This window comes from Oncorhynchus mykiss, chromosome 1 (genome assembly GCF_013265735.2).
Source record: "Oncorhynchus mykiss isolate Arlee chromosome 1, USDA_OmykA_1.1, whole genome shotgun sequence".
NCBI classification, from domain to species: domain Eukaryota; kingdom Metazoa; phylum Chordata; class Actinopteri; order Salmoniformes; family Salmonidae; genus Oncorhynchus; species Oncorhynchus mykiss.
In genome coordinates, this window is record NC_048565.1 from 47,340,099 (window position 1) to 47,366,647 (window position 26,549).

Genomic DNA, 26,549 nt, shown 5'->3' on the forward strand with positions numbered 1-26,549 from the left:
TACATGTGGTGGTGGTGGTACATGTGGTGGTGGTGGTACATGTGGTGGTGGTGGTACACATGGTGGTGGTACATGCAGTGGTGGTGGTACATGCGATGGTGGTGGTACATGTGGTGGTGGTGGTACATGTGGTGGTGGTGGTACATACTTTTGAGTTCTGCTTGGTGGAGGGGAAACTCACTGTTCAAGGCTCTCTTTGCCTTATTTCCCTCCAGTACAGTAAATTAGTAGCATGGCTTCAGTACCTAGATGTACCCCCTGGTTTACCTGTGCCTAGGGACATAGGGTAGCTTTCTGCCTTGGTGGAGAAACGTCCTTTGTTCTAGATGAGTAGGTATAGATGGGGGTTCGTATCTAAGAGAGGACCGTGTGTGTGTGTTTTGAAAGCTCTCTCAATGTGTGCAGAGTGAGATGCTGTCAGGATGATCCTTTCTGCTCCAAATAATCCGCCACATTTGAGATAACCCGCAACTAGGCCTAATGATTTAACTCCTATAATTCGTAGTTAAACATATCTTACAAGTTGATGAGCACTTGGAGCTTGGTGGTTTTTACTTTCTTGACTGAACTGGAATTATTGAATAGGGGGAGGGCTAGTTACTGTGCGCATGCTTGAGGAGAGGGGAAGAAAAAAACTCGGTTTGTTCAGTGGCGACAAGAAAAAAGGTCAGGCGCAAAACTATACTATAAGGAACCACACACAGTCCCACTGAGAGGACCCGCAACAGGAGAGGTGGAAATATCAACAAAAATGTTTATATTTCAAATTGCGACCATGCTATGTAAGTTAAATTATTTTCAAATGTTTTCTTAAGAACGCATGGCCAACATTGAGTGAACTGAAAGAGCATAATAATAACGTTGCAAGTAATTAATAAAATACTGCATATTCCTATAAGGACAGTAGTTCTTATAAGGTTTGAATAGTAAACGCGTCATAATTTGATTAAACGTTATTGTGGAGTGGTTTGGCTTTTTTGTTTTACTGTGAACCATCTTGTTCTTGTTTTCAACTCCGCACGAGACATTTAATAGCGCATGTGACATTAATATAGGCTAAATCAAAGGTTCATAGGCTTGTGTTTTCAACGACAAAAACTGTTTTATTATGTAGGCCTAGCATAGGGACACCATTCTGAGCACTTTAATTAAGAGAGTGGGCTAATGTAGCCTATTCCTATACTTTCATGAGAGATATTTGATAATAAAACAACACTCAAACAACCCTGCCTGAATAAATTCCATTGTTCAAATCTGCCTCCTCTTTGCATAGCCGCAGGGACGTGCGTCCTTGCCCAGGTAGGCATTCCCGAGTTCAGCGATGTATGCACGGAGGGGAGCTGCTACCCGGCTACCGGAGACCTTCTCATTGGCAGAGCACACCAGCTCTCCACCAACTCCACATGTGGCCTCCACCGGCCCGAGCCGTTCTGTATCGTCAGTCATTTACAGGTAAATGTGTCAGGCACAATAAAGAACGCATTTGAACTAGGTCCAATATGTTATTATAGGCCTATAAAAGTAAGTAACTCTGGGCTTTTAATCATACTCATATTGTTATGACAAGTTGGCAACAGTTAAAACCTAATACAGTAAGACTCACGGTGGTGCTGTTATCAAAAGGCTCCGTTATTGTTACAGTGGCACCAGCGCGTTATGTAAAGTTAGCCTGGCTAGTAGCTACCATATTCATCATAAGCAAGCTCTCTGACTTGTGGTGTCCACTCGGGCAGCAGTTGGAGTCTCTCATTCATGCCTGTTGTAGGGAGGGAGATAAGCAGTGGTGTAGTGGTGCCTGGAGAAGTGGGTAATTTTGCCAACATTTCCCGGGAAGGCCATGTGGAATGTTTTTAATGAGAAACAGTGGCCTACTATTTAAAATAACAAATTATGCTGTCAACTTAAGTCAAATTCACAGGTTTCAGGTGTATTTGATTGTATTAGAGTTTTGCTCTCAGTCGCACTTTTTAACAGAAAAACAACAAATTGGATGTTCTAAGTCCACTACAATGCTTAAACCACACCAGGGGACCACTTTTGAGGTCTAGGGGGAATGGTGTAGTTAACCTTTAATTCAAGTGTGCAGGCACCTAGTACTGTTGTTTGGTTAGCGTTTCTGTAGTGCAAGAGATGGAGTTTGCTAAACAAATGGCCACTGGATAGATGCAAATAGTCATTATATAATTCTGCCAGGTTACTTTGTGGGCTACTTTGTAGCTAGTTAACATTTAATTGAGAAGCCTTTCCATCTACCAGAAGACGGTTAGGCCTATCATTAGCGTCTGTTTTTCCTGTTCTTTGATTGTTCGAAACCTGGACATTTTAGTTCATATTATGAGGCATTTCTTACCTTGCTTCAAAGTAGCCTAGCCTAGATCCCACCATAGAAACACTATATGTCATGTTGTGTCTTGTCTCTGTCCTTTCCCTTCACCCTGTCTCCCTCTGCTGGTCGTTGTTAGGTTACCTTTTCTCCCCCGCTTTCTCCCAGCTGTTCCTTGTCTCCTCTAACTACCCATTCACCCCGTTTCCCACCTGTTCCCTTTTTCCCTCTGATTAGGTCCCTATATCTCTCTCTGTTTCTGTTCCTGTCCTTGTCGGATTCTTGTTTGTGTTTCATGCCTGAGCCAGACTATCGTCATGTTTGCTGTAACCTTGTCCTGTCCTGTCGGAATCTGCCGGTCTATCTGAGCCTACCTATGTTTGGTTATTAAAGAAGCTCTGTTTAAGTTAGTTCGCTTTTGGGTCCTCATTCACTCACCATAACAGAAGAATCCGACCAAGAATGGACCCAGCGACTTCGGATCCTCTCCACTCAGCCGTCGGGATCCAGGGAGCGATGCTAGGCAGACACGAGCAGGAAGTGTCTGCTGCTCGACATGCCGTTGAGACCCTGGCCACCCAAGTCTCCAACCTCACAGAACAGGTTCACCATCTCCGCCTCGATCCACCGGCCACTTCCAGGGCTTTCGAATCTCCGGAGCCCAGAATCAATAACCCGCCGTGTTACTCTGGGGAGCCCACTGAATGCCGCTCGTTCCTCACCCAGTGTGATATTGTGTTTTCTCTCCAGCCCAACACTTACTCCAGGAGCACTGCTCGTGTCGCCTACGTCATATCTCTCCTTATTGGACGGGCTCGTGAGTGGGGCACGGCAATCTGGGAGGCAAGGGCTGAGTGTACTAACCAGTATCAGGACTTTAAGGAGGAGATGATACGGGTTTTTGATCGATCTGTTTTTGGGGAGGAGGCTTCCAGGGCCCTGTCTTCCCTATGTCAAGGCAATCGATCCATAACAGACTACTCTATTGAGTTTCGCACTCTTGCTGTCTCCAGTGGCTGGAACGAGCCGGCCTTGCTCGCTCGTCTTCTGGAGGGTCTCCGCGCAGAGGTAAAGGATGAGATTCTCTCCCGGGAGGTTCCTTCCAGCGTGGATTCCTTGATTGAACTCGCTATTCGCATTGAGCGACGGGTTGATCTTCGTCACCGAGCTCGTGGAAAGGAGCTCGCGCTCTCCGTCGCCCCCCTCTCCGCATCACTACCATCTTCCTCTGCCGGCTCGGGTGCTGAGCCCATGCAGCTGGGAGGTATCCGCATCTCGACTAAGGAGAGGGAACGGAGAATCACCAACCGCCTCTGTCTCTATTGCGGTTCCGCTGGTCATTTTGTCACTTCATGTCCAGTAAAAGGCCAGAGCTCGTCAGTAAGCGGAGGGCTACTGGTGAGCGCTACTACTCCTGTCTCTCCTTCAAGATCCTGCACTACCTTGTCGGTCCATCTACGCTGGACCGGTTCGTCAGCTTCCTGCAGTGCCTTAATAGACTCTGGGGCGGAGGGCTGTTTTATGGACGAGACCTGGGCTCGGGAACATGACATTCCTCTCAGACAGTTAAAGGAGCCCACGGCCTTGTTCGCCCTGGATGGTAGTCCTCTCCCCAGGATTCAGCGTGAGACGCTACCTTTAACCCTCACTGTTTCTGGTAATCATAGTGAAACCATTTCTTTTTTAATTTTTCGTTCACCTTTTACACCTGTTGTTTTGGGCCATCCCTGGCTAGTTTGTCATAATCCTTCCATTAATTGGTCTAGTAATTCTATCCTCTCCTGGAACGTCTCTTGTCATGTGAAATGTTTAATGTCTGCTATCCCTCCTGTTTCCTCTGTCTCTTCTTCACAGGAGGAGCCTGGTGATTTGACAGGGGTGCCGGAGGAATATCACGATCTGCGCACGGTGTTCAGTCGGTCCAGGGCCACCTCTCTTCCTCCACACCGGTCGTATGATTGTAGTATTGATCTCCTTCCGGGAACCACCCCCCCCCGGGGTAGACTATACTCTCTGTCGGCTCCCGAACGTAAGGCTCTCGAAGATTATTTGTCTGTAGCTCTTGACGCCGGTACCATAGTCCCCTCCTCCTCTCCCGCCGGAGCGGGGTTTTTTTTTGTCAAGAAGAAGGACGGGTCTCTGCGCCCCTGCATAGATTATCGAGGTCTGAATGACATAACAGTGAAGAATCGTTATCCGCTTCCTCTTATGTCTTCAGCCTTCGAGATCCTGCAGGGAGCCAGGTTTTTCACTAAGTTGGACCTTCGTAACGCTTACCATCTCGTGCGCATCAGGGAGGGGGACGAGTGGAAGACGGCGTTTAACACTCCGTTAGGGCACTTTGAATACCGGGTTCTTCCTTTCGGCCTCGCTAACGCTCCAGCTGTCTTTCAGGCATTAGTCAATGATGTCCTGAGAGACATGCTGAACATCTTTGTTTTCGTTTACCTTGACGATATCCTGATTTTTTCACCGTCACTCCAGATTCATGTTCAGCACGTTCGACGTGTCCTCCAGCGCCTTTTAGAGAATTGTCTTTTTGTGAAGGCTGAGAAGTGCACTTTTCATGCCTCCTCCGTCACATTTCTCGGTTCTGTTATTTCCGCTGAAGGCATTAAGATGGATCCCGCTAAGGTCCAAGCTGTCATTGATTGGCCCGTCCCTAAGTCACGCGTCGAGCTGCAGCGCTTTCTCGGCTTCGCGAACTTCTATCGTCGTTTCATCCGTAATTTCGGTCAGGTGGCAGCTCCTCTCACAGCCCTTACTTCTGTCAAGACATGCTTTAAGTGGTCCGTTTCCGCCCAGGGAGCTTTTGATCTCCTCAAGAATCGTTTTACATCCGCTCCTATCCTTGTTACACCTGACGTCTCTAGACAGTTCGTTGTCGAGGTTGACGCGTCAGAGGTGGGCGTGGGAGCCATTCTTTCTCAGCGCTCCCTCTCTGACGACAAGGTCCACCCATGCGCGTATTTTTCTCATCGCCTGTCGCCGTCGGAACGTAACTATGATGTGGGTAACCGCGAACTGCTCGCCATCCGGTTAGCCCTAGGCGAATGGCGACAGTGGTTGGAGGGGGCGACCGTTCCTTTTGTCGTTTGGACTGACCATAGGAACCTTGAGTACATCCGTTCTGCCAAACGACTTAATGCGCGTCAGGCGCGTTGGGCGCTGTTTTTCGCTCGTTTCGAGTTCGTGATTTCTTATCGTCCGGGCTCTAAGAACACCAAGCCTGATGCTTTGTCTCGTCTCTTCAGTTCTTCAGTAGCCTCCACTGACCCCGAGGGGATTCTCCCTGAGGGGCGTGTTGTCGGGTTGACTGTCTGGGGAATTGAGAGGCAGGTAAAACAAGCGCTCACTCACACTCCGTCGCCGCGCGCTTGTCCTAGGAACCTTCTTTTCGTTCCCGTTCCTACTCGTCTGGCCGTTCTTCAGTGGGCTCACTCTGCCAAGTTAGCCGGCCACCCTGGCGTTCGGGGTACGCTTGCTTCCATTCGCCAGCGTTTTTGGTGGCCCACCCGGGAGCATGACACGCGTCGTTTCGTGGCTGCTTGTTCGGTCTGCGCGCAGACTAAGTCCGGTAACTCTCCTCCTGCCGGCCGTCTCAGGCCGCTTCCTATTCCCTCTCGACCGTGGTCTCACATCGCCTTAGATTTTGTCACCGGACTGCCTTCGTCAGCGGGGAAGACTGTTATTCTTACGGTTGTCGATAGGTTCTCTAAGGCGGCTCATTTCATTCCCCTTGCTAAGCTTCCTTCTGCTAAAGAGACGGCACAAATCATCATCGAGAATGTTTTCAGAATTCATGGCCTTCCGTCAGACGTCGTTTCGGACAGAGGTCCGCAATTCACGTCTCAATTTTGGAGGGAGTTTTGCCGTTTGATTGGGGCTTCCGTCAGTCTCTCTTCCGGCTTTCACCCCCAGTCTAACGGTCAAGCAGAACGGGCCAATCAGACTATTGGTCGCATCTTACGCAGTCTTTCTTTTCGCAACCCTGCGTCTTGGTCAGAACAGCTCCCCTGGGCAGAATACGCCCACAACTCGCTTCCTTCGTCTGCGACCGGGCTATCTCCTTTTCAGAGTAGCCTCGGGTACCAGCCTCCGCTGTTCTCATCTCAGTTCGCCGAGTCCAGCGTCCCCTCCGCTCAGGCTTTTGTCCAACGTTGCGAGCGCACCTGGAAGAGGGTCAGGTCTGCACTTTGCCGTTATAGGGCGCAGACTGTGAGGGCTGCTAATAAGCGTAGAACTAAGAGTCCTAGATATTGTCGCGGTCAGAGAGTTTGGCTCTCCACTCAGAACCTTCCCCTTAAGACGGCTTCTCGCAAGTTGACCCCGCGGTTCATTGGTCCGTTCCGTATTTCTCGGGTCATTAATCCTGTCGCAGTTCGACTTCTTCTTCCGCGATACCTTCGTCGCGTCCACCCGGTCTTCCATGTCTCCTGTATTAAGCCCGTTCTTCGCGCCCCCGCTCGTCTTCCCCCCCCCCCCCCCCATCCTTGTCGAGGGCGCACCCATCTACAGGGTCCGCAGGATTTTGGACATGCGTCCTCGGGGCCGTGGTCACCAGTACCTTGTCGATTGGGAGGGGTACGGTCCTGAGGAGAGGAGTTGGGTTCCCTCTCGGGACGTGCTGGACCGTGCGCTGATCGAGGATTTCCTCCGTTGCCGCCAGGTTTCCTCCTCGAGTGCGCCAGGAGGCGCTCGGTGAGTGGGGGGGTACTGTCATGTTGTGTCTTGTCTCTGTCCTTTCCCTTCACCCTGTCTCCCTCTGCTGGTCGTTGTTAGGTTACCTTTTCTCCCCCGCTTTCTCCCAGCTGTTCCTTGTCTCCTCTAACTACCCATTCACCCCGTTTCCCACCTGTTCCCTTTTTCCCTCTGATTAGGTCCCTATATCTCTCTCTGTTTCTGTTCCTGTCCTTGTCGGATTCTTGTTTGTGTTTCATGCCTGAGCCAGACTATCGTCATGTTTGCTGTAACCTTGTCCTGTCCTGTCGGAATCTGCCGGTCTATCTGAGCCTACCTATGTTTGGTTATTAAAGAAGCTCTGTTTAAGTTAGTTCGCTTTTGGGTCCTCATTCACTCACCATAACACTATATGCCTTCTCCCGTTCTATTGGTTTTAAAATGAACTGTCTTTCATTGTCTAGCAGCCAAAGGCATCATCCTGGTCATATTAGCAACCCATTATAGTTGTTGCATCTTTAGATCGCTCTTCTTTCTACATTTCTAACAGATATTTCCGTCTCGGTGCATGGAACCGCTCGCATGTGTTGTATGCATTTTAGAACAGGCCTACCACCGTGTACACATTGCTGTGCATAAAACGTGAAAAATGTGACCATGGGATGTGTTTCTTATTTTAAGGTTGAATAAATACTGTTACATTAGTTTGTAAGAGAGCCTTGACTTTAGGCTATTTACTGTATTACAAAAGTAATATTGAATTGCATGTGGTTGAAAACGCAACCAAATATCAACATTTAAAGGAGAGGAATCTAATGCTTGAATAGTTAAATCTGAGCCTCTGCCTTATATTTATTAACTTATATTTTTGGTTGAGATGAATACATGAATCCAACATATCAGTTATTAATTTGTAGACATACTGGTATTAAAGCCAAACTGGCACAGTGGCTCAGATAGAACTACTCAAGCAGAAGAAAGCCTACATGTTTTTCAAATGTTGATATTTGGTTGCGTTGACAACCAAACACAATTCGATTTCCAGTTTGTTTACAAATGTATTATGGATATGTTAAATGAATAGGACCAAATCAAACCTTTAATGCACTTTTAAATAAAGTTGGATTTGATTTAGTCATATTATTTAACTTACATTTTTGGTTGCGATGGAGACATGAATCCAACATATTAATTATTAACTTGAAGATAACATTTTAAATCAACCAAAGCTTGAAAACCAGGGGAGGCAGTCTAGTGGTTAGAGCGTTGGGCTAGTAACTGAAAGGTTGCTGGATCTTATCCCTGAGCTGACGAGGTAAAAATCTGTCCTTCTGCCCCTGAACAAGGCAGTTAACTCTCCGTTCCCCGGTAGGCCATCATTGTAAATAAGAATTTGTTCTTAATGGACTTGCCTACTTAAATAAAGGTTCAATTGAAATAGGCCTATATGTATTGTCTATTTTTATTTGAACCCCTTGGTTGAATTGAAACTAGCTGTTGATGACTTTGCAAATGCTATATAGGCCTAAATAGATGATATGTCACTTATAAAGTATTATAAAGCATGGTTACGTTTCATGTACTCTGTTAAAGGATCCGCCACTTAAAAAAAAAAAATAGCCTAAAAATACATAACAAAATCTAACTGCCTGTAACTCAGTCCCTGAAGCAAGGATATGCATATTCTTGGTACCATTTGAAAATAAATACTTTGAAGTTTGTGGAAATGTGAATGGAATGTAGGAGAATATAACACATTAGATCTGGTAAAAGATAATATCAAGAAAAAACAACCCGTTCGTTAGCTGTTCATTTGTATTTTTTTGTACCATCTTCTTTGAAATACAAGAGATAATCTATTATTACAGTTCAGGTGCAATTTAGTGAATGTGCAACGTTTAGACTGATCCAATGAGCCATTGCATTTCTGTTCAAAATGTTGTATCAAGACTGCCCAAATGTGCATCATTTGTTTATTAATAACTTTTCATGTTCAAACTGTGCACTCTCCTCAAACAATATCATGGTATTATTTCACTGTAATAGCTACTGTAAATTGGACAGTGCAGTTGTATTAACAAGAATTTAAGCTATATGTATATCAGATATGTCTATGTCCTGGGAAATGTTCTTGTTACCTACAACCTCATGCTAATCGCATTAGCCTACGTTATCTTAACCGTCCCTCGGAAGGGACACCAATCCCGAAGAAGTTTTTAAACCTACCCTTTGGAATGACTTCGATAGCGACAGGAAATCTATTTACTTATTAAGAGATATGGATAATAAATTCATTCTAAAAATGGAAACGCTCTTGCCGTGGTCAATTTGGCATTCAGATGTTATAATAATCACCTTAAGGTTTACAGTCAATCCCTTGTCTGTTGGGGGTGGAATATATCAATGGTGTATATTCAAAATAATCCTTGTGCTTTTATTTTCAATACTTCCTTTCAGATATGTTTTCTTTAAACTCCTGCTTTCTCAATGTGAGCGTAGGAGTGGGAGAGATGTTTGGGAGTCGCACAACCCCCTGAGTTGTCTAGACCACTTCCTGCCTCAGTCACACAATCACTCTAGCAGCATTATTGAGGTTCCGACCAACAAAAGAGTTTTGGAACGTACAATTTTTTATAATGTGTGTGACCACTGAAGCAGAGAGAAACCAGATTGTGATCCAACAGAATCCTAGAGAAGGTGGAGGTTCCATGTCTTATCAAACAATATGTAGTGGAATTTAAATTCTAGTGTGTGCCTGTGGGCTCAATGTTTCATGGTCTGGATGTATAGATGCTTTAGAATATTGTAAAGTTGTTTCTTCTCAAGTGAAGTGGTAAAAAGACGCTGGAAGGATATCTAGATGGTGCTGAATTTGTACCCTTAAAAGTGTGTGTACGCATTCGCTAGCGCACACACACACACACACACACACACACACACACAACCACCACACACACTGTGTGTCTTCTGAACATCTGGTGGCCAAATGAAGCGTACATTGTCAGCAGCCTCAGATAAGCATTCGCTGATGAGGCCAGGGCAAGATAGGCGCCTATTTTTAAAGTTGTTAAGGGCCTATTTGGCGCAATCACTCATTTCAGCATCCGTATCTACTCTTGATAAAATAACTCATTTTCATTCATTTCTGTATGAATGGGCTTTGTTCCTTATCTGTCCCCGATTGGGAGAAATCTGCTTGGCATCACTGGCAGTCTCATCTCTCTCTCTTTCTCCCAACCCCCACGGTCTCTTCAGGATGAGAAGAAATGCTTTTTGTGTGACTCCACCGACGTCTACGTCAAAAGCGTGGTGAACACCACCACCGGCCACCGGGTGGAGAACGTCGTGACCACATTCGCCCCCAACCGCTTGAAAACCTGGTGGCAGTCAGAGAATGGTGAGTCCTCGTGGGGGGGGGGAGATGGAGGGCTAGTAGGCAGAGGAGTTCAATTAATGGTGACTCTCTCACTCCCGCCTCTTGGCATATTTTCACCCTCCAATCCCTTAGCTTTAATCAATGTGAGGGAAGGCTTCAAAGAGAAAGCAGTAATGGCTGACCTGTCATAAACTTTGGAATAACAGGATGAACCCATTGGGAATGATTAGCTAGGTGGCCGTTGGGATGACACACTGTGTACTGGAATGGATGCTCGTAAGGAAGTTCTCACTTCTTACTAGGCTTGGGCGGTATACCGTATATACATTACAGTTTAAACAATTTTTTTGTTGCAGTTTTTCAATACATTTCAATATTTGTGGCTACCTATTTAAATAAATACCTGCTGTCAACTTGTGCAGTACGTTAGGAGATCATGCAGATCGCGTTGATCAGTTCACCTGTCACATTATTTTACATTATGAAGCTCACCGTATTTCCCCAGAACAGTTGAACGAGTCACGTGTTTGTTTGTAAATTGCACAATGGGAGAAGGCAGGAGCAGGTGAGTCCAGCTGACAGGGGTCGTGTTTTATATTGAAGGTCAACCGTATCAATAGAGTGATCAGGGGCATGCAAGTATAGTTTTCCTTCACAGAAAATACATTAGTGCAACACATTAGGCAGAAAATAGCTTCATTTTCATCAGATGACAACAGAACTGCAATGCTATTTGGCTGGCAGCCACACAATTAAATGAGCTAACAATGAAAAAGCAAGGTATTTTTTTTGCAAAAACAATGCATGGCTAACATATTTCAAATGTTTATCAAAGAAGGAACATAGAAAGATATTTCTCATGTGTTTTATATTTTTTTCTGCTTGAAAAGCGTGTAATTCTGCATTAACGCGACCCCTAAGTTTCCCATGCTAGTTATCTAAGTACGTGGCTGAACTAATAAGGGGACGGGGCATCATATAGTGTTAGCTTTCTGCCGTGTTTGAGAAGTCAAAGCCCTTCGGATGAGGTATCTCTACTGCTGCCGCTGCTGTCTTGATTTCCTTGCGTTATTTCTCCTCTCCGTTCTCGGCTCGCCTGCCTCTTCTCTGAGCACTTGGCCTTTAATGATTACCCAGAGGCCACCAGCATTGAAATCATCCACAACTTTAAAAGGGCAGTGCGTTCAAAAAGGTAATTTCCCTATATTTGACATATATTTCCAAGGCTATGAGGTTGAAATAATAGTGACATTTAGAGCATTTGGATAATACCAGGCGATATCAGTTAATAGACCAATAACAAATAACAAAGAGAGTCGGTTACACATCCCTCCCATTAGGCTCCTCCAATTAGGTCCCTCACTCAGACGACTCCCATACAGTTCTTACAAAATTCTTGCTTGAGAAATTGCTTTTTGCTAAAAAAAAAAAAAAGAAAGAAGCTTTTTGTTACTTTTTGAACATTTTCATTGAAAACAATCACAGGAAGGTAATTGTGACCCAGAAATGATTTGATATTGAAATAAAAACGGCTGCATTGTACCTTTTTTTTTTTTAAAAGAAAGAATTTTGATATCCCAAGTACACCTTGTCTTGAAAGAGTTAACTCCCAAAATAAGGCTGCAAGGATATTGGATCCAGAAAGTCATCTGATAGGAGTTTGGGGAGGTTTTGGTGGAGGAATAGCGGCCAACTCCACCGATGGGGGTTGGAAAAGAGGCAGGGAATTTTCATTCATAATCCAGACATTACCGTACTAGATCCGCTCAGATACTGGCAGTGTATGACCCATACCAAAACACAACCTCTTACGTACATAAGCACAGAAAAGGTTTCCCCCAAACCCTCTGTAAAACTGACACTCAACAATCGTTGCTAGAAAGCGTATTATTACTTCTTAGTTGCCTTATGTTGTTGTATGGCAAACATGACTTATAGTCCGTTGGAATACGTGGTGGCTTGTTGTTGCTCTTGTAGCTCTTTTTGCTACTCATTAAACATAGCCGCTTGACATTAGTTTTACCAAAGAAATGGGGACATTTGGAACAGCTATGTTGTTATTTGCTGTTTAACTGCCCCGTGGTTATGCTTAAAACCCACCGCATCGTTTTGTGGCAAAGAAGATGGATGTCAGGAATCAGAAGGGCAGCCGTGAGATTGATATCATAGAATGGAACCAACCATGATTAGACTATGGAAGGGAGAGAGTCGAAGAGTTAATGCAAGTGTTCCGGTCCAGAGGAAGCACTGGGAAGAGGGGATAAGTGCCGTGTAGTGTTAAGCATTCCAGATTGTGTTATGCTTGGCTCAAGTGGAACCCTGTAAACTCATTTTTTGGTTTTCCTTTCTCCTTCCTCTCTCCATCCGTTTCACCCTCTCTGACTTCATAACTTTTTGTAATTCTATCCTTCACTTGCCTTTTGACGCTTTCTCTTTCCTGGCCCATCTATCTCTCCCTCCCCTTTTCCATTTTTGGCCACCTCTTTTTTTTAAATGTCCCTCTCTCCTTTTCCTCTCTGTCTCTTTTCCCCCCTCTTCCTCTTTTTCTCCGCAGGTCTTGAGAAAGTGACCATCCAACTGAACTTGGAGGCGGAGTTTCATTTCACCCACCTCATCATGACCTTCAAGGTAACCAATGGAGATGCTGGGTCAGAGGGCTCGCTGTGGGGGAGCATGGGTAATGTGTAAGGGAATGCTGGCTGGCCTGTCTACTCAGGAGATTAGCACAAGACTTGGTCTGGGAGGTCTCCCCCCCTCCCCCCACACACACATATCCCCCAGCTGTGTGTGAGCCCGAGGAATGTGGAACAGACCTCCTTCCCGTCCGGGATTGTTCGCTCCACACAGATCTAGCCTGTATAACATTACTCACAATTGCAGCCTATTTATGCTGTGTGAAAGCACTATTGAAATACAGCCAATATTGAACTCAACTGTGTCATCAATCCTGTGTGACAAATACAAAAGTTCCAGTTATGGATGAATGTACTGTAACAGACATTCCCAATGGCTAGCAGCTTCTCATAAGAAGGATGTTAAGTAAAATGCCAGAATAAGTCCCCTGTTGTTCACAGATCTTTCAACATCAACATGTCCACATAGTATGACTCAACTTTCATTGTAATCATGGTATTGTAGTATATCATTTTATTAGCTAGTTCACACCTGTATTCTCTCATGGCGCGTCATCTTTGATCACAGCGAATTATGTTAGTTTAGAAAAAGTTAGCCATTTTCCAGATGTACTCCAGGTCAAATTGATGGTCGTAACCTCAGTGTGAGGGTATATCATCAAAGTGCATAAGTATGGTTTCTTCTCCACGACAGACCTTCCGGCCTGCTGCTATGGTGATCGAGCGCTCGGCTGACTTTGGGAAGAACTGGCAGGTGTACCGCTACTTTGCATACGACTGCGCGGCGGCATACCCTGCCATATCCCCGGGGCCCATGCAGAAAGTGGATGACATCATCTGCGATTCGCATTACTCCGACATAGAGCCGTCGACAGAGGGAGAGGTGTGTGTTCCGAATGACTGAGTTTTGAGAGAGTCTAAATTCTATCAATGATAGGTTTATACACTGAGTTTACAAAACATTAAGAACACCTGCTCTTTCATTGACATAGACTGACCCGGTGACTCCAGGTGAAAGTGGCAGGTAGCCTAGCGGATAAGAGCTTTGGGCCGGTAACTGGAACGTCGCTGGTTCGAGTCCCTGAGCCGACTAGGTGAAAAATCTGTCTGTGGCCTTGAGCAAGGCACTTAACCCTAATTGCTCCTGTAAGTTGCCCTGGATAAGAGCATCTGCTGAATCACTCAAATGTAAATGTTATTTACGTTACGTGTTAGATCCACTTCAATCAGTGTGGATGACGGGGAAGAGACAGGTTAAAGAAGGATTCTAAAAGTGCCTTTGAAAGGGGTTATGGTAGTAGGTGCCAGGCGCACCGGTTTGTGTCAAGAACTGCAACGCTTCTGGATTTTTCACACTCAACATTTTCCCACGTGTATCAAGAATGGTCCACCAACCAAAGGACATCCAACCGACTTGACACAACTGCGGGAAGCATTGGAGTCAACATGGGCCAGCATCCCTGTGGAACACTTTCGACACCTTGTGAGGCCCGTGCCCCGGCGCATTGAGGCTGTTCTGAGGAGGGTGGGGCGCAACTCACTAATAGGAAGGTGTTCTTAATGTTTTGTACACTCAGTGTATGTCAAGTCATTTGTTGTAGCTAAGTAATAACCAATCACATACACAACACAATGAAAGTCGAGTGTAATCGCAGTGACTGTCTCTGTAGGTCATCTTCCGAGTTTTGGATCCAGCTTTCCGTATTGAAGATCCCTACAGCCCCAGAATCCAAAGTAAGTTCCAGTGACGACACGTGTACTTAATGGTTTATATCTGTTCTTTTGATCCTTCCCCATTTTCTGGGGGGAAAATACCAGCTATGTGTTGCCTGTTAGCCAACTAGAACTGCAAAACACAATTATTACGCATAATGACCTCAGGGCTAACAATCTACAAGCTAACGGCTAACACATGTCTCCGAACGATTCAGACATGTTGAAGATCACCAACCTGAGGGTGAAGTTCACCAAGCTGCACACCCTGGGAGACAACCTGCTGGACTCCCGCATGGAGATCAAGGAGAAGTACTACTACGCCATCTACGACATGGTGGTCCGGGGTAACTGCTTCTGCTACGGACACGCCTCCGAGTGCACCCCCGTCGCCGGGGCTGGGGCTGGGGATGGAGTGGAGGGCATGGTGAGTTCTCCCTGATAAGGTTGTTGTAGTTTTCATCAGGTCTCCTTATGTGCGGACATTTGTGCACTTTGTGTGCGTGTGTGTGTGTGTGTTGCCGTTTAAGAACAATTGTGTTTGTGTTGGTGAGAGCGTGTGGGTCGACATCTGCGTGTGCTTGGGAGACTGTTTGTGTGTTTGCGGACAGCATGTGTCTTGTGTGTGTACGTGTTTGTCTGTGTGTGTATGCTCTGGAGAGAAAAAGGCAAACAATGCAGTTCCTGTTTAGTCTCTGCTACGGCCTGTCTGTCTGTCTGTGGAAAGGCTACTCTGCCTTTTGGTCACTTTTATTATACAGTCTATTCACCAGGAAAGAGGAAATGAACCCTATTTACTCTCCTCTTCCTCTCAGTCATTTTGCAGTGTTTTTCAAACGGATTCCCTCACATTAAAATGTCTTAAAAACAAAACTAGATACAGTAACACCTTGCCTGGGGAGGCCTAACATAAAAGCTACGTAACCCTGCCATAAGAGTGGCATAGTGGCTGTTATAGCGACACCAAACTTGGCACGCGTCTGCTATTATCTTGAAGGTTTTATTATTTAATTGTTAGTTTGCTCATTTTAACCGGATCCGAGTCAGTCAGTCTGTCTGTCAACGTATTGTCCTTTGTCTGCAGACCAGATGAGAGCTAGCCAACACTGTAAACATGTCCTGCTGCCATCTGGAAGGGGAATACGTGGATAGAGCTGGAGGAAAAACAATATCTCGAGCAACTGTTCCTTTTGTCTGTAGTTTCCCCTTGCTTTTGCACTGATATCTCAGCTGTAATGGACCATAATGGCCAAGGGAAGCTGTTTCAAATACCACTGTTCCACCAGAGGCCTGGGTCTCTGCACAGCAGTTGATAGGTCCCTGAACTATACTATTAAACCCTTGAATATGGCCTGTGAAACCATTTTAAGGTCGATGTCAATAGATCGTTTGTGTTCATAGTTTATGCACATGGATAGGATATGAAGTAATGGCATATTGACTGCTTTTAAGTGCTTAGTAAATGTCTAATTCAGTTGCTCGCCTCCATTTCTGAATGATATTCCTAAGGTACATGGCCACTGTATGTGCAACCACAACACCATGGGGCTAAACTGTGAGAAGTGTCAGGACTTCTACCACGAGCTGCCCTGGAGACCAGCCAAGGGACGCAACACCAATGCCTGTAAAAGTATGCCACTTTACCCTAACGTCTTTTTTTTACTAGAGGGAAATATTATAGCTTGTGGTCCCCTTATAATTGATCGCTTGTGATGACAGGCTGCAGTGTCTGCTCAGTCAGTTAACAACCGTCCAACTAGCTTTTTTATGAACACTGTGAATCAACGTTGTCTGCTTGCCTTCGTCTCTCTCTGCAGAGTGTAACTGTAACCAGCACTCAGGCTCGTGTCACTTCGACATGGCAGTTTACGTCTCTACGGGTAATGTGAGCGGCGGTGTGTGTGACGAGTGCCAGCACAACACCATGGGTCACAACTGTGAACAGTGCAAGCCTTTCTACTACCAGCACCCAGAGAGGGACATCCGCGACCCCAGCATCTGTGAACGTAGGTCGAGCCTCCAACTCCAACCCCCCTCTACGGCTCCCCTCCCCTCCACACCCCACCATCCAAACCCAGCCTTCACCTCTCTACCTCCAGCCATCCTTGTTACATTCTCCCCCGTTACTCCTCTACCTCTTGAACCTCTGTTTCTTCACCTCTGCCTCCATCCTTGTACGCTTCTCCGCCACTTTGCTCCACCCACTCCCCCTCATCTCGTCCGTGACTCTGTCTGTCTCTCTTTAGAAAATATAGATGTTTCACATTTTCCCTTCCTCCCGCCTGGATCTGCGATCTGGATCTGCGATCTGGCTCTGCGATCTGGATCTTTGATCCTGCCTCTGTGACCTGGATATGAGCGAGAACACCTGGGCTTTGAGGCTATGTCAGCCAAAGCAGTGTGGTCTTTTAATCCCAAACCACTGTATGGTGTAGAAGAGACCCTTCTCATGTGTCACCTCCCCCCCTTTCATGGCTCTCTGGGTAGGCCGCTGGAGATGCATAACTGGCCTCAGCCTAGCATCTAGGGAGAACCTCATCGCAGTCTGCGTTGATGTGTGAATAATGGGCTTGTTAGGGTTTTTCACATTTGTCTCCAGTGTTTGGAGTCCTGGTGTATGTGTGGTGTGTGAGAGAACTTCCATTATTCCTTTGTAAGACTTTTTTCCCCTACCCTTTTGTTTTAAGTTTGGTCATTTTGTTAGCCTGTAGATAGCTACAGTTAAGCACACAAATCATTGATGCAGATGTTCAAATAACCTTCAGAAGTTACAGTATATTCCCTTCATCAAGAGGAAAATATCAAATACCTCACATTGATATTGACCTTGACCATTTATTTTTTCATCCCGTTAGCTTGTCACCACTGCAGCGTTTCTACTCTACTAGTTCCATGCACAATACCCCATTTTACATCATAGTTCCTAACTCAAATGTTCCTGATGTTTCCCATCTCTCCGTAGCATGTAACTGTGATCCGGTGGGCTCCCTGAACGGCGGGATCTGTGACAGGATGACTGATGTGTCGTCTGGACTGATCACTGGCCAGTGTCGCTGCAAACCCAATGTGGAGGGAGAGCGCTGTGACCAGTGCCAGCAGGCCCACTATGGCCTGGGTGACCACCCTCTGGGCTGCCTGGGTAAAGACACACACACATTCACGCACACGTCTCGGGTCTTTTCCAAGTCCTTGCATAGGCTTTTTCAAGCTGTGTATTTCAGCATTTTATTAGAATAACTACTCTTTGTTGTTTTTCCCAGCCTGCACCTGTAATACCCTGGGGACAGTTCCTGGAGGGAGTCCGTGTCATACAGACTCAGGAGATTGTTTCTGCAAAAGCCTGGTCACAGGGAGAGACTGTGACCAATGTATGGTAAGGAACCCTATTATGATTTACTTACTTTGTACACGACACTTGGTACTCAAAGTCAACTGTGCAAACTGAGAGACCAGAAAGTTAGCCCGGACACTATGTGAGAGTCAGTTGACTTACGATTACCAATTTCTACTAACGCTTCACTAGCCAGCTAGTTACACATCTGCTACATACGTTCTGTAAGTGTTTTTTGGTGGCTTGGTTTAGTCGTCACCAGGGCTGTAAATCTTGTAAAGAGACTGGTACATCCGTCCACAGCTGGGAAACAGCTTTTGCAGTGAAACATAGTGGGAGGTCGTTAACAACGTGTCATTAAAGGAGTGTTTTTAACAGTGTGTGTGTGTGTGTGTGTGTGTGTGTGTGTGTGTGTGTGTGTGTGTGTGTGTATCCTACAGCCTCAGCACTGGGGACTCAGCAATGATATGGATGGCTGCAGACCATGTGACTGTGACCTGGGTGGAGCCCTCAATAACGAGTGAGTTCAAAGTTCACATCTCTAATTCTCTTATCTAAATGCCTGTCTGTTATCCAATTTACTTTACAAATTCTTCATACTTTCTTCTTTTGATCAATGGTGTAAAGTACTTATGTAAAAAATACTTTAGAGTACTTCTTAAGTTGTTTTTTGGGTTATCTGTGCTTTACTTTACTATTTATATTTTGGAAAACTTTTACTTCGCTACATTTCGAATGAAAATAGTGTACTTTTTACTCCATACATTTTCCCTGACACACAAAAGTACTAGTTACATTTTGAATGCTTAGCAGGACAGGAAAATGGTCCACTACACACACACTTATCAAGAGAACATCCCTTGTCATCCCTACTGCTTCTGATCTGGTGGACTGAGTGTTGGAATGTGCCCCTGACTATGCGTAAAAAAAAACTATAGAAAATGGTGCCGTCTGATTTGCTTACTTTTGATACTTAAGTATATTTGAACAATTAAATGTACTTTTGATACTTAAGTGTATTGAAAACCAAATACTTTTAGACTTTTACTCAAGTAGTATTTTACTGGGTGACTTTCACTTTTACTTGAGTCATTTTCTATTAAGGTATCTTTTACTTTTACTCAAGTATGACAATTGTATACTTTTTCCACCACTGCTTTTGATACAGCCACAAAAGTCTTAAAATACTATGATGTTGAAACTTTTAAACTCGGTCCTCTCTCTCTCTGACTCCAGCTGTTCTCAGGAGACTGGCCAGTGTGCGTGTAGAGAACACATGTTTGGCCGGCGCTGTGACCAGGTGGAGTCAGGCTTCTATTTCATTGCCCTGGACCACTACACCTACGAGGCCGAGGATGCCAAGTTTGGACCTGTGAGTTACCTACCTCATCACGTGATCATGGTCGATTCATGTCCACTACACCTACTCACCTTTTGTCTTTCTCACCCTCTATTTTTCCCTCCCTCTCTTCTTCCTCCAGGGTTTGACAGTAGTGCAGAGACCTCGCCCGCAGGACCGTAGCCCCACCTGGACAGGGATAGGTTTTGTCAACGTTCCCGAGGGGGCCTACCTGGAGTTCTCCATTGACAACATCCCCCACTCCATGGAGTACGACGTCCTCATCCGCTACGAGCCTCAGGTCAGCCTCAGCACATATCACATATCCCTCCACCTTCATGGGATGATGTCCCTACCCTTGTTTAACTGTTTATGTCTATGTACCTGTTATGTTGGCGAAGTTACCAGACCAGTGGGAGGAGGTGTTGATGACAGTGATGCGGCCCAGTTTGATTTCAGCAGACAGTCGCTGTGCCAACACCATGCCCGATGACGACAACCAGATGATATCCCTTCATCCCGGATCACGGTAAACACACACCTCCTCCTCTGTCTGTGTGTATGTGTTGGTGGGAGGGGGGACTGGTGGGTGACTGGTCAAATCAAATCAAATGGTATTGGTCACATACACATGGTTAGCAGATGGTATTGCGAGTGTAGCGAAAATGCTTGTGAGAGTGAGTGATGGCCTCTGTCTGTGTACTAGGTATACTCTGTGTATGCACCTTGGAGGTTCCCCTGGAGCACACTGGGAACACAGATTTAGTGTGTGTGTCATAGGAGTGTTTGAAAAAGTGTGTTTTATTTTCTGAAATCCGTCTTTTTCTTGTCTCCTCAGATACATGGTGCTCCCCAGACCAGTGTGTTTCGAGGCAGGGATGAACTACACTGTTCGTCTGAGCCTGCCCCTCTACTCTGCACTCAGTGACGTCCAGTCCCCATATACACTTATCGACTCGGTTAGTTCCCCCCCCCCACACACACACACACAAAACTTTTCCTTAAAATACCCATCAATGTCAATTGTAGATTTACGCTGAAATGTCAGCTACTCGGATTTCGTATTAGGATTGAGCCTGTACTGACTCCATGCTAAATCTCATTCCATCTTCTGTATCTCTCTTCCTCGTCTGTAGATTGTGCTGATGCCCCACTGTAAGAACCTGGAGATCTTCACAGGTTCTGTGGGAGGTGACGTGGCCACCAACAGTGCCTGGGACACGTTCCAGCGTTACCGCTGTCTGGAGAACAGCCAGAGCGTAGTGAAGACCCCGTCCACAGACATCTGCCACAACTTCATCTTCAGCGTATCTGCTCTGCTGCACCGGGGAGCTAAAGGTATGGGGACCGCACTCCCAACACTGAAGTATTCTTCAACATACTGGTCTGCTCATGTATTTGTTTCTTAACTAAAGGTCTTTGTTAGGGTTGAATGACGGGAACCCGGTTACCGTGATTTACCACCCAAAACCACTCCCTTTTTCAACGGGATAAATAACTGCGAGAAACCAGTTAATTATCATGAATGTGTCTACTCAGTGTGGGGAAACACAGCCCATCTCAGTATGGAGCGCGGTTCACTAGGCTCGTAGACCTATTCATCTCACCATGGTAACTTGGTTTCCTGTGACAGGTAGGCCCTACATTTGCTGCAGCGTAGCCTATGCTACAGTAATATAAAGACTGAATGCTTGCCAGTTTACACATCTCCATCTGGATTTTGGGGGTCACCTTATTATTATTTGTTTTATTGTAATTGTAATGTTATTTGTAAAAAAATGTTTTTAATTGCTGCTGCAGAGATTTAAAACAGCCTATCACTCAAAAATGGTTGCTTTAAATCAGTGCATGCGCGAGCACTCTCGCACAGTCTCTCAATTCCATTCAAATTGCAACCAAAATATATAATCCTGTTCAAGATTGATATAGGTATATGTGGTGCATTCAGAAAGTATTCAGACCCCTTGACTTTTTCCACATTTTCTTACATTACAGCCTTAATCTAAAATGGATTAAATAAAACATTTTCCTCATCAATCTACACACAATACCCAATAATGTCAAAGCAAAACCAGGTTTTTAGACATTTTTGCAAATGTATTAAAAATAAAAAAACAGATACCTTATTTACATAACTATTCAGACCCTTTGCAATGAGACTTGAAATTGAGCTCAGGTTCGTCCTGTTTCCATTGATTATCCTTGAGATGTTTCTACAACTTGATTGGAGTCTCTGAATGTCCTTGAGTGGCCCAGCCAGAGCCCGGACTTGAACCCAATTGAACATCTCTGGAGAGACCTGAAAATAGCTGCGAGAAACTCCCCAAATACAAGCTTGTAGTGTCATACCCAAGAAGACTCGATGCTGTAATCGCTGCCAATGGTGCCTCAACAAATTACTGAGTAAAGGGTCTGAATACTTATGTAAATGTGATATTTCTGCTTTTTTGTGGAAAAGGTCAAGGGGTCTGAATACTCTCCAAAGGCACTGTATATTCTTAATATGCTTTAAAAAAAGACACTTCCAGATTTGGCGGGAAATAGCAGGTTAACCGGTAGAAAAGTGATTTATTCTCAGGATGGAACGTTTGTAAAATACCTGGAAAATATTAAACTCTAGTTTTTTGTCCTAAAGTTTGCATGTGGTGGACATTGTTTTGGAACGCCTGAATTTAATTCCAACGTTGACCTGCCACCTCTGTCTGGCAATCATCATCAGTCAATCTCCCCATAGACTGTCTACACTAAAAGCCTCGGTCTCTCCGCTAATACAGCAGCAGTTTCCATTCCTTTCTTTTCCTATCCCTTTCTTTCATTTCCTGTCAATCCTCTGTCCTTCTGTACTGTATCCCCTCCGGTGTCTCTGGCATAGTGCAGTCATCTCCGGTTTCCGGCCCATGCCACTCATCAACAGTTACACTGCGTCTCTATCTCTCTATAATCTCCTCATGTATGGACCTGTAGCTTGATTATAGACCCTCTCGGATCCTGAAATGCCTGTAGAGGAACATTCTCAGCCCGCCGCAGCAGTGAATCTCCTTCCCTGTCAGACAGAGTGAGAACTGACAGGCTATAGCATATGCAGGTTTCCTGCTATCGTATCAACGTTTTCACACAGGTGGTCTGATTTAGAGTAGAAGAGTATGGCATAATATCAAATATAAAATAGAACCCAATTCTCTATCTTCGAGGGGAACTCTTCTCACTCATGGTCGGCAAAAAGTAAAGACGTTTATAACAAAGCTATACTGTATATGACGGTACCTACTTTGCAACATAATACTGTAGTTAGATGTCTAGGGGAAGAAAAGTAATTGTTAGGATTGAAATAAGTGTGATATTATTTGATTGGCTTTGTATTCGTTGTCTCTAGGAATGCCGCCAATATTATTTAAAATCCTCCCAGCTGTGGAAGTCACATTATCTTGTCTCAATTGCCATGTGGATGTTGTTTGAGGTCCCACGTGGAGGTTGTTTGAGGTCCCACGTGGAGGTTGTTTGAGGTCCCACGTGGAGGTTGTTTGAGGTCCCACGTGGAGGTTGTTTGAGGTCCCACGTGGAGGTTGTTTGAGGTCCCATGTGGAGGTTGTTTGAGGTCTCCTGCACAGATGTAGTTTCTGCACATTGCTGCATGTCTTCACAAAGCCAATGTGGTTTCGTAGGTCCCGTTTAAGTCTTACCCCAGTCTTAGTAGATGATAAAGATCAGAACGTCTAAACCAGTCTTCAAGGTCTGTGTGCAATAATCTAGCCCACAGATCAGTTCACCTCCCTTAGATCTGAAGGTCCTCACGTTGCTGTGGTGTCCCCTTACTAAAGTTGGAATCCTTAGTTGCTACAGCCATGTTTGGACGTACATTAATGATATATATATACACATTGATTCTGGAAGGATAGAAATTCTAAATTCCTCATGAGCTTAGTTCAACTGTCGTACCCCATCAGAAGCCAAAATAGAAGCTTGTTTTACTCCAATGTTTGTAATGTGCGTGTAAAAGAAGCAATGTCCCACTGGGGGAAAAAACTGGTTGAATCAACATTGTTTCCACATCATTTTAACAAAAAAAAATCTAATGTGATGATGTTGAATCAATATGGAAAAGTCATTGGATTTGCAAAAAGTCACCAATGCAAGGACATTTTGTCTTTTTCTCAACAAACTTTTTAACTTTAATCCAATGATGTTTGTTGATTTCACACGGAATTCACATTAGTTGACAAACTCAGCCAAAGGTAAATCAAAGCTAGACATTGAAATGACATCTGTGCCCAGTGGGTTATAGCCTCAAAACATGGTTACGACTATACGTTTTATATCATGGACGGTCAGTCTTTGCATCCATAGCACTGTTAATATATATTTTTTAAAGTGGTTACATTACACCAGGCCCATCTCTCTGCTTTTTACCAAACACAGACAGGGTGACTGCTTTGTTATTGTTTAAATTCGAGCTTTAAGCCACAGTGGTTTAGATGTGTTTCAGAAGTCCCAGGCGTGTTTTGATTTATGAGGACAGCATAGAGACTTCAGAGGATAGTGTTGAAGGAGTCCAGGCTTTGGCAGAGTCTGGCTCCGAGCATATCATTACCCGCTATCCAGGAAGAACCTTTGGGATGTTTAGTTCATATAGGGACACAAAACTCACACTCTACGGTTGCACGTACTTAAGCTTGCGCACGCACACACACACACACACATTCCCATGCCTGCCTAAAATCTCCCTCCCCTGACACAACCTAGTGAATACCAGTTCATTCGTCTCTCTAATCCACTCATGGACTCACTGTCCTCTATGGAATGTCTGGTACCCCTCTCTCTCTTTCCACACGTCTGTTGAGAAGGATATGGTCCCTTTGTGAGCCTGTCAGTCTGATAGATAAAGAAGGTGTTGTTGATGAAATTCCTCAGTCGCCCTTAATGAAACAAACCTTTGTCAGTATGTCAAAGGCAATATATACTGAGGCAAATATATATTGAGACAAATGGTTAACCAGGGTTTTATGTACAGTCAGTACCTATACCATATTCAAAACTGTTTGGGTGAAATACCTTACTTGTGTATCCAGCAGCAACTATTGCCCCCATTTGAACAGATCATTCCAGATCGTGTGTTCAACTCACTTTTAAGCCCATTCCCTCACTTTTTCTTTAACGTTTCCTCCGGTCTCTGTTTCTCCAGCATGCCAGTGTGACCCGCAGGGCGCCCTCAGCACGGTGTGTGCCGCCAGCGGTGGGCAGTGCCAGTGTCGCCCCAACGTGGTAGGCAGGAACTGTGACAAGTGTGCCCCTGCCACCTTCCTGTTTGGACCCAGTGGCTGCAGACGTACGTTTGACTGAAGTGACAAGGCTTCCCTGTCAGTGATGCATCATTACAGGCACTGAATATGGTACTTATCACTCCCTTTGCCCTGCTCCTCTCACCCCCCCCCCCCAGCCTGTGATTGCAATCCCCAGGGATCGGAGGATGCGTTCTGCCACGAGGCCACAGGCCAGTGTGTGTGTATCCCCGGGGCATACAGCCGTCAGTGTGACCGCTGTCTGCCGGGTCACTGGGGCTTCCCCAACTGTCGCCTCTGCACCTGCAATGGCCACACAGAGCAGTGCGACCCCTACTCCGGAAAGTGCCTGGGCTGCCGAGAACAGACCACCGGACACAACTGCGAGAGGTCAGCCAGGGGTCAATGTGGGTTGAGGAGTCAGGCGTCAATGGTTAAGGTGTCTCATTGGTGTATGGCTGGATGGGTAGGCATTAGAATTGGTCCTTAGAAGTCAGCCGATTGCCTAAATCTCCCCGTAGCATAAAGCCACTTGACAACTTTGATTTGTTTTGTTGTTGTCTATAATAAAGACATGTATGTGAATGATAGAGTGATAGATACCACATTTTGCCTTTTCCCTACAGGTGTCTGGATGGTTACTACGGCGACCCCGTCCTGGGTTCAGGGGACCATTGTCGGCTCTGTATGTGTCCGGATGGGCCCGGAAGCGGGCGACAGTTTGCCGGTGAATGTTACCGCGGTCTGGACTCCCCTTACCAGGTGTTCTGTGTCTGCAGCCCCGGGTACAGAGGTAGGCAGCCAATAACAACCACCTGCCAAGATTTATAGCGCACCTACAGTAGTAAACTAGCGAAGCATGGCAGGATTACTTATAATACTTGTTCCCTGCTTCCTATGTTCAGACTTGTTCCCTAGGAAGCAGATGATTTGTATGCATTCATGTTCAAGCTTGGGGTAACTTTCCATGATGTCAGTGGAGGCTCCTCAGAGAAGGAAGGGAAGGACCATCCTCCTCAATGAATTTCATAACAATTTAAATTGTAAAACATGTAAAAAGTTATCCTTTTTAGATAGATAAATCATATCCAAATAACTTAAAACACACTATTATGCAAAGAAGGTCTACAGTAGCCTCAACAGCACCCTTTAGGGTAGCACTATGGTGTAGCTGGAGGATAGCTAGTTTCCGTCCTCCTCTGGGTACATTGAATTCAGTACAAACCTAGGAGGCTCATGGTTCTCTCCCCTTCCATAGACTTACACAGTAACGTCCTCCAGCCTATCAGAGCTCTTGCAACATGAACTGTGACTTGTTGTCCCACCCAATCAAAGGATCAGAGAGTGAATCTAGTACTGAAAGCACAATCTACAATTAGCTAGGTATAGCTAGGTTAGCAGTGTATACAATGTGGTAAGTAGTTGAGAGAGAAAGACAATAGTTGAACCATTTTTAACAAATACATTTCTTTCAAAATGAAGGAGCAGCAAGAGAGAAATAGAGAGAGAAAGAGACAAAAAAAAAATCCAGTTTCACTTACTTAGCTAGCAAATGCAGCTAGCTAGTTTAGCCTACTGAAACACCCTGCTCAAACAGAGGGATGCTATGTTAGCTAGCTGGCTATGACTTTCCAACACAACACTGGAACTCTTCCAAGTCAAGGTAATCTTTTGGTATTACTCATTTATTTCCACCGGGGCCGCTGGTGTAACTGCTTACTGACTGTTGTGCATTGCTGATGTGTTGTGCCAAGAGTGTGCAAAGCTGTCGTCAAGGAAAAGAAAGGGTGGCTACTTTGAAGAATCTCAAATGTAAATATATTTGGATTTGTTTAACGCTTTTTTGGTTACTAGATGATTCCATGTGTTATTTAATAG

At 45.2% G+C, this 26,549-nt stretch overlaps 1 protein-coding gene across 1 annotated transcript in view; it reads left to right on the forward strand.

Moving 5' to 3' along the window:
* The first annotated feature begins 67 nt into the window (after positions 1-67).
* The window catches only part of LOC110524092 (laminin subunit beta-1), a 41,445-nt gene continuing 14,963 nt past the window's right edge, over positions 68-26,549 (forward strand). Inside the window, exons 1-20 of the mRNA XM_021603425.2 lie at positions 68-782; positions 1,274-1,452; positions 10,259-10,400; positions 12,934-13,007; positions 13,707-13,895; positions 14,683-14,746; positions 14,944-15,152; positions 16,235-16,355; positions 16,543-16,731; positions 17,688-17,864; positions 17,986-18,098; positions 18,497-18,576; positions 19,293-19,428; positions 19,538-19,696; positions 19,797-19,924; positions 20,234-20,354; positions 20,532-20,733; positions 24,575-24,718; positions 24,830-25,061; positions 25,298-25,464. Coding sequence (XP_021459100.1) covers positions 752-782; positions 1,274-1,452; positions 10,259-10,400; positions 12,934-13,007; positions 13,707-13,895; positions 14,683-14,746; positions 14,944-15,152; positions 16,235-16,355; positions 16,543-16,731; positions 17,688-17,864; positions 17,986-18,098; positions 18,497-18,576; positions 19,293-19,428; positions 19,538-19,696; positions 19,797-19,924; positions 20,234-20,354; positions 20,532-20,733; positions 24,575-24,718; positions 24,830-25,061; positions 25,298-25,464 — 2,857 coding nt within the window. The 5' untranslated portion in view covers positions 68-751. The remainder of the gene's footprint in view (positions 783-1,273; positions 1,453-10,258; positions 10,401-12,933; positions 13,008-13,706; positions 13,896-14,682; positions 14,747-14,943; positions 15,153-16,234; positions 16,356-16,542; positions 16,732-17,687; positions 17,865-17,985; positions 18,099-18,496; positions 18,577-19,292; positions 19,429-19,537; positions 19,697-19,796; positions 19,925-20,233; positions 20,355-20,531; positions 20,734-24,574; positions 24,719-24,829; positions 25,062-25,297; positions 25,465-26,549) is intronic.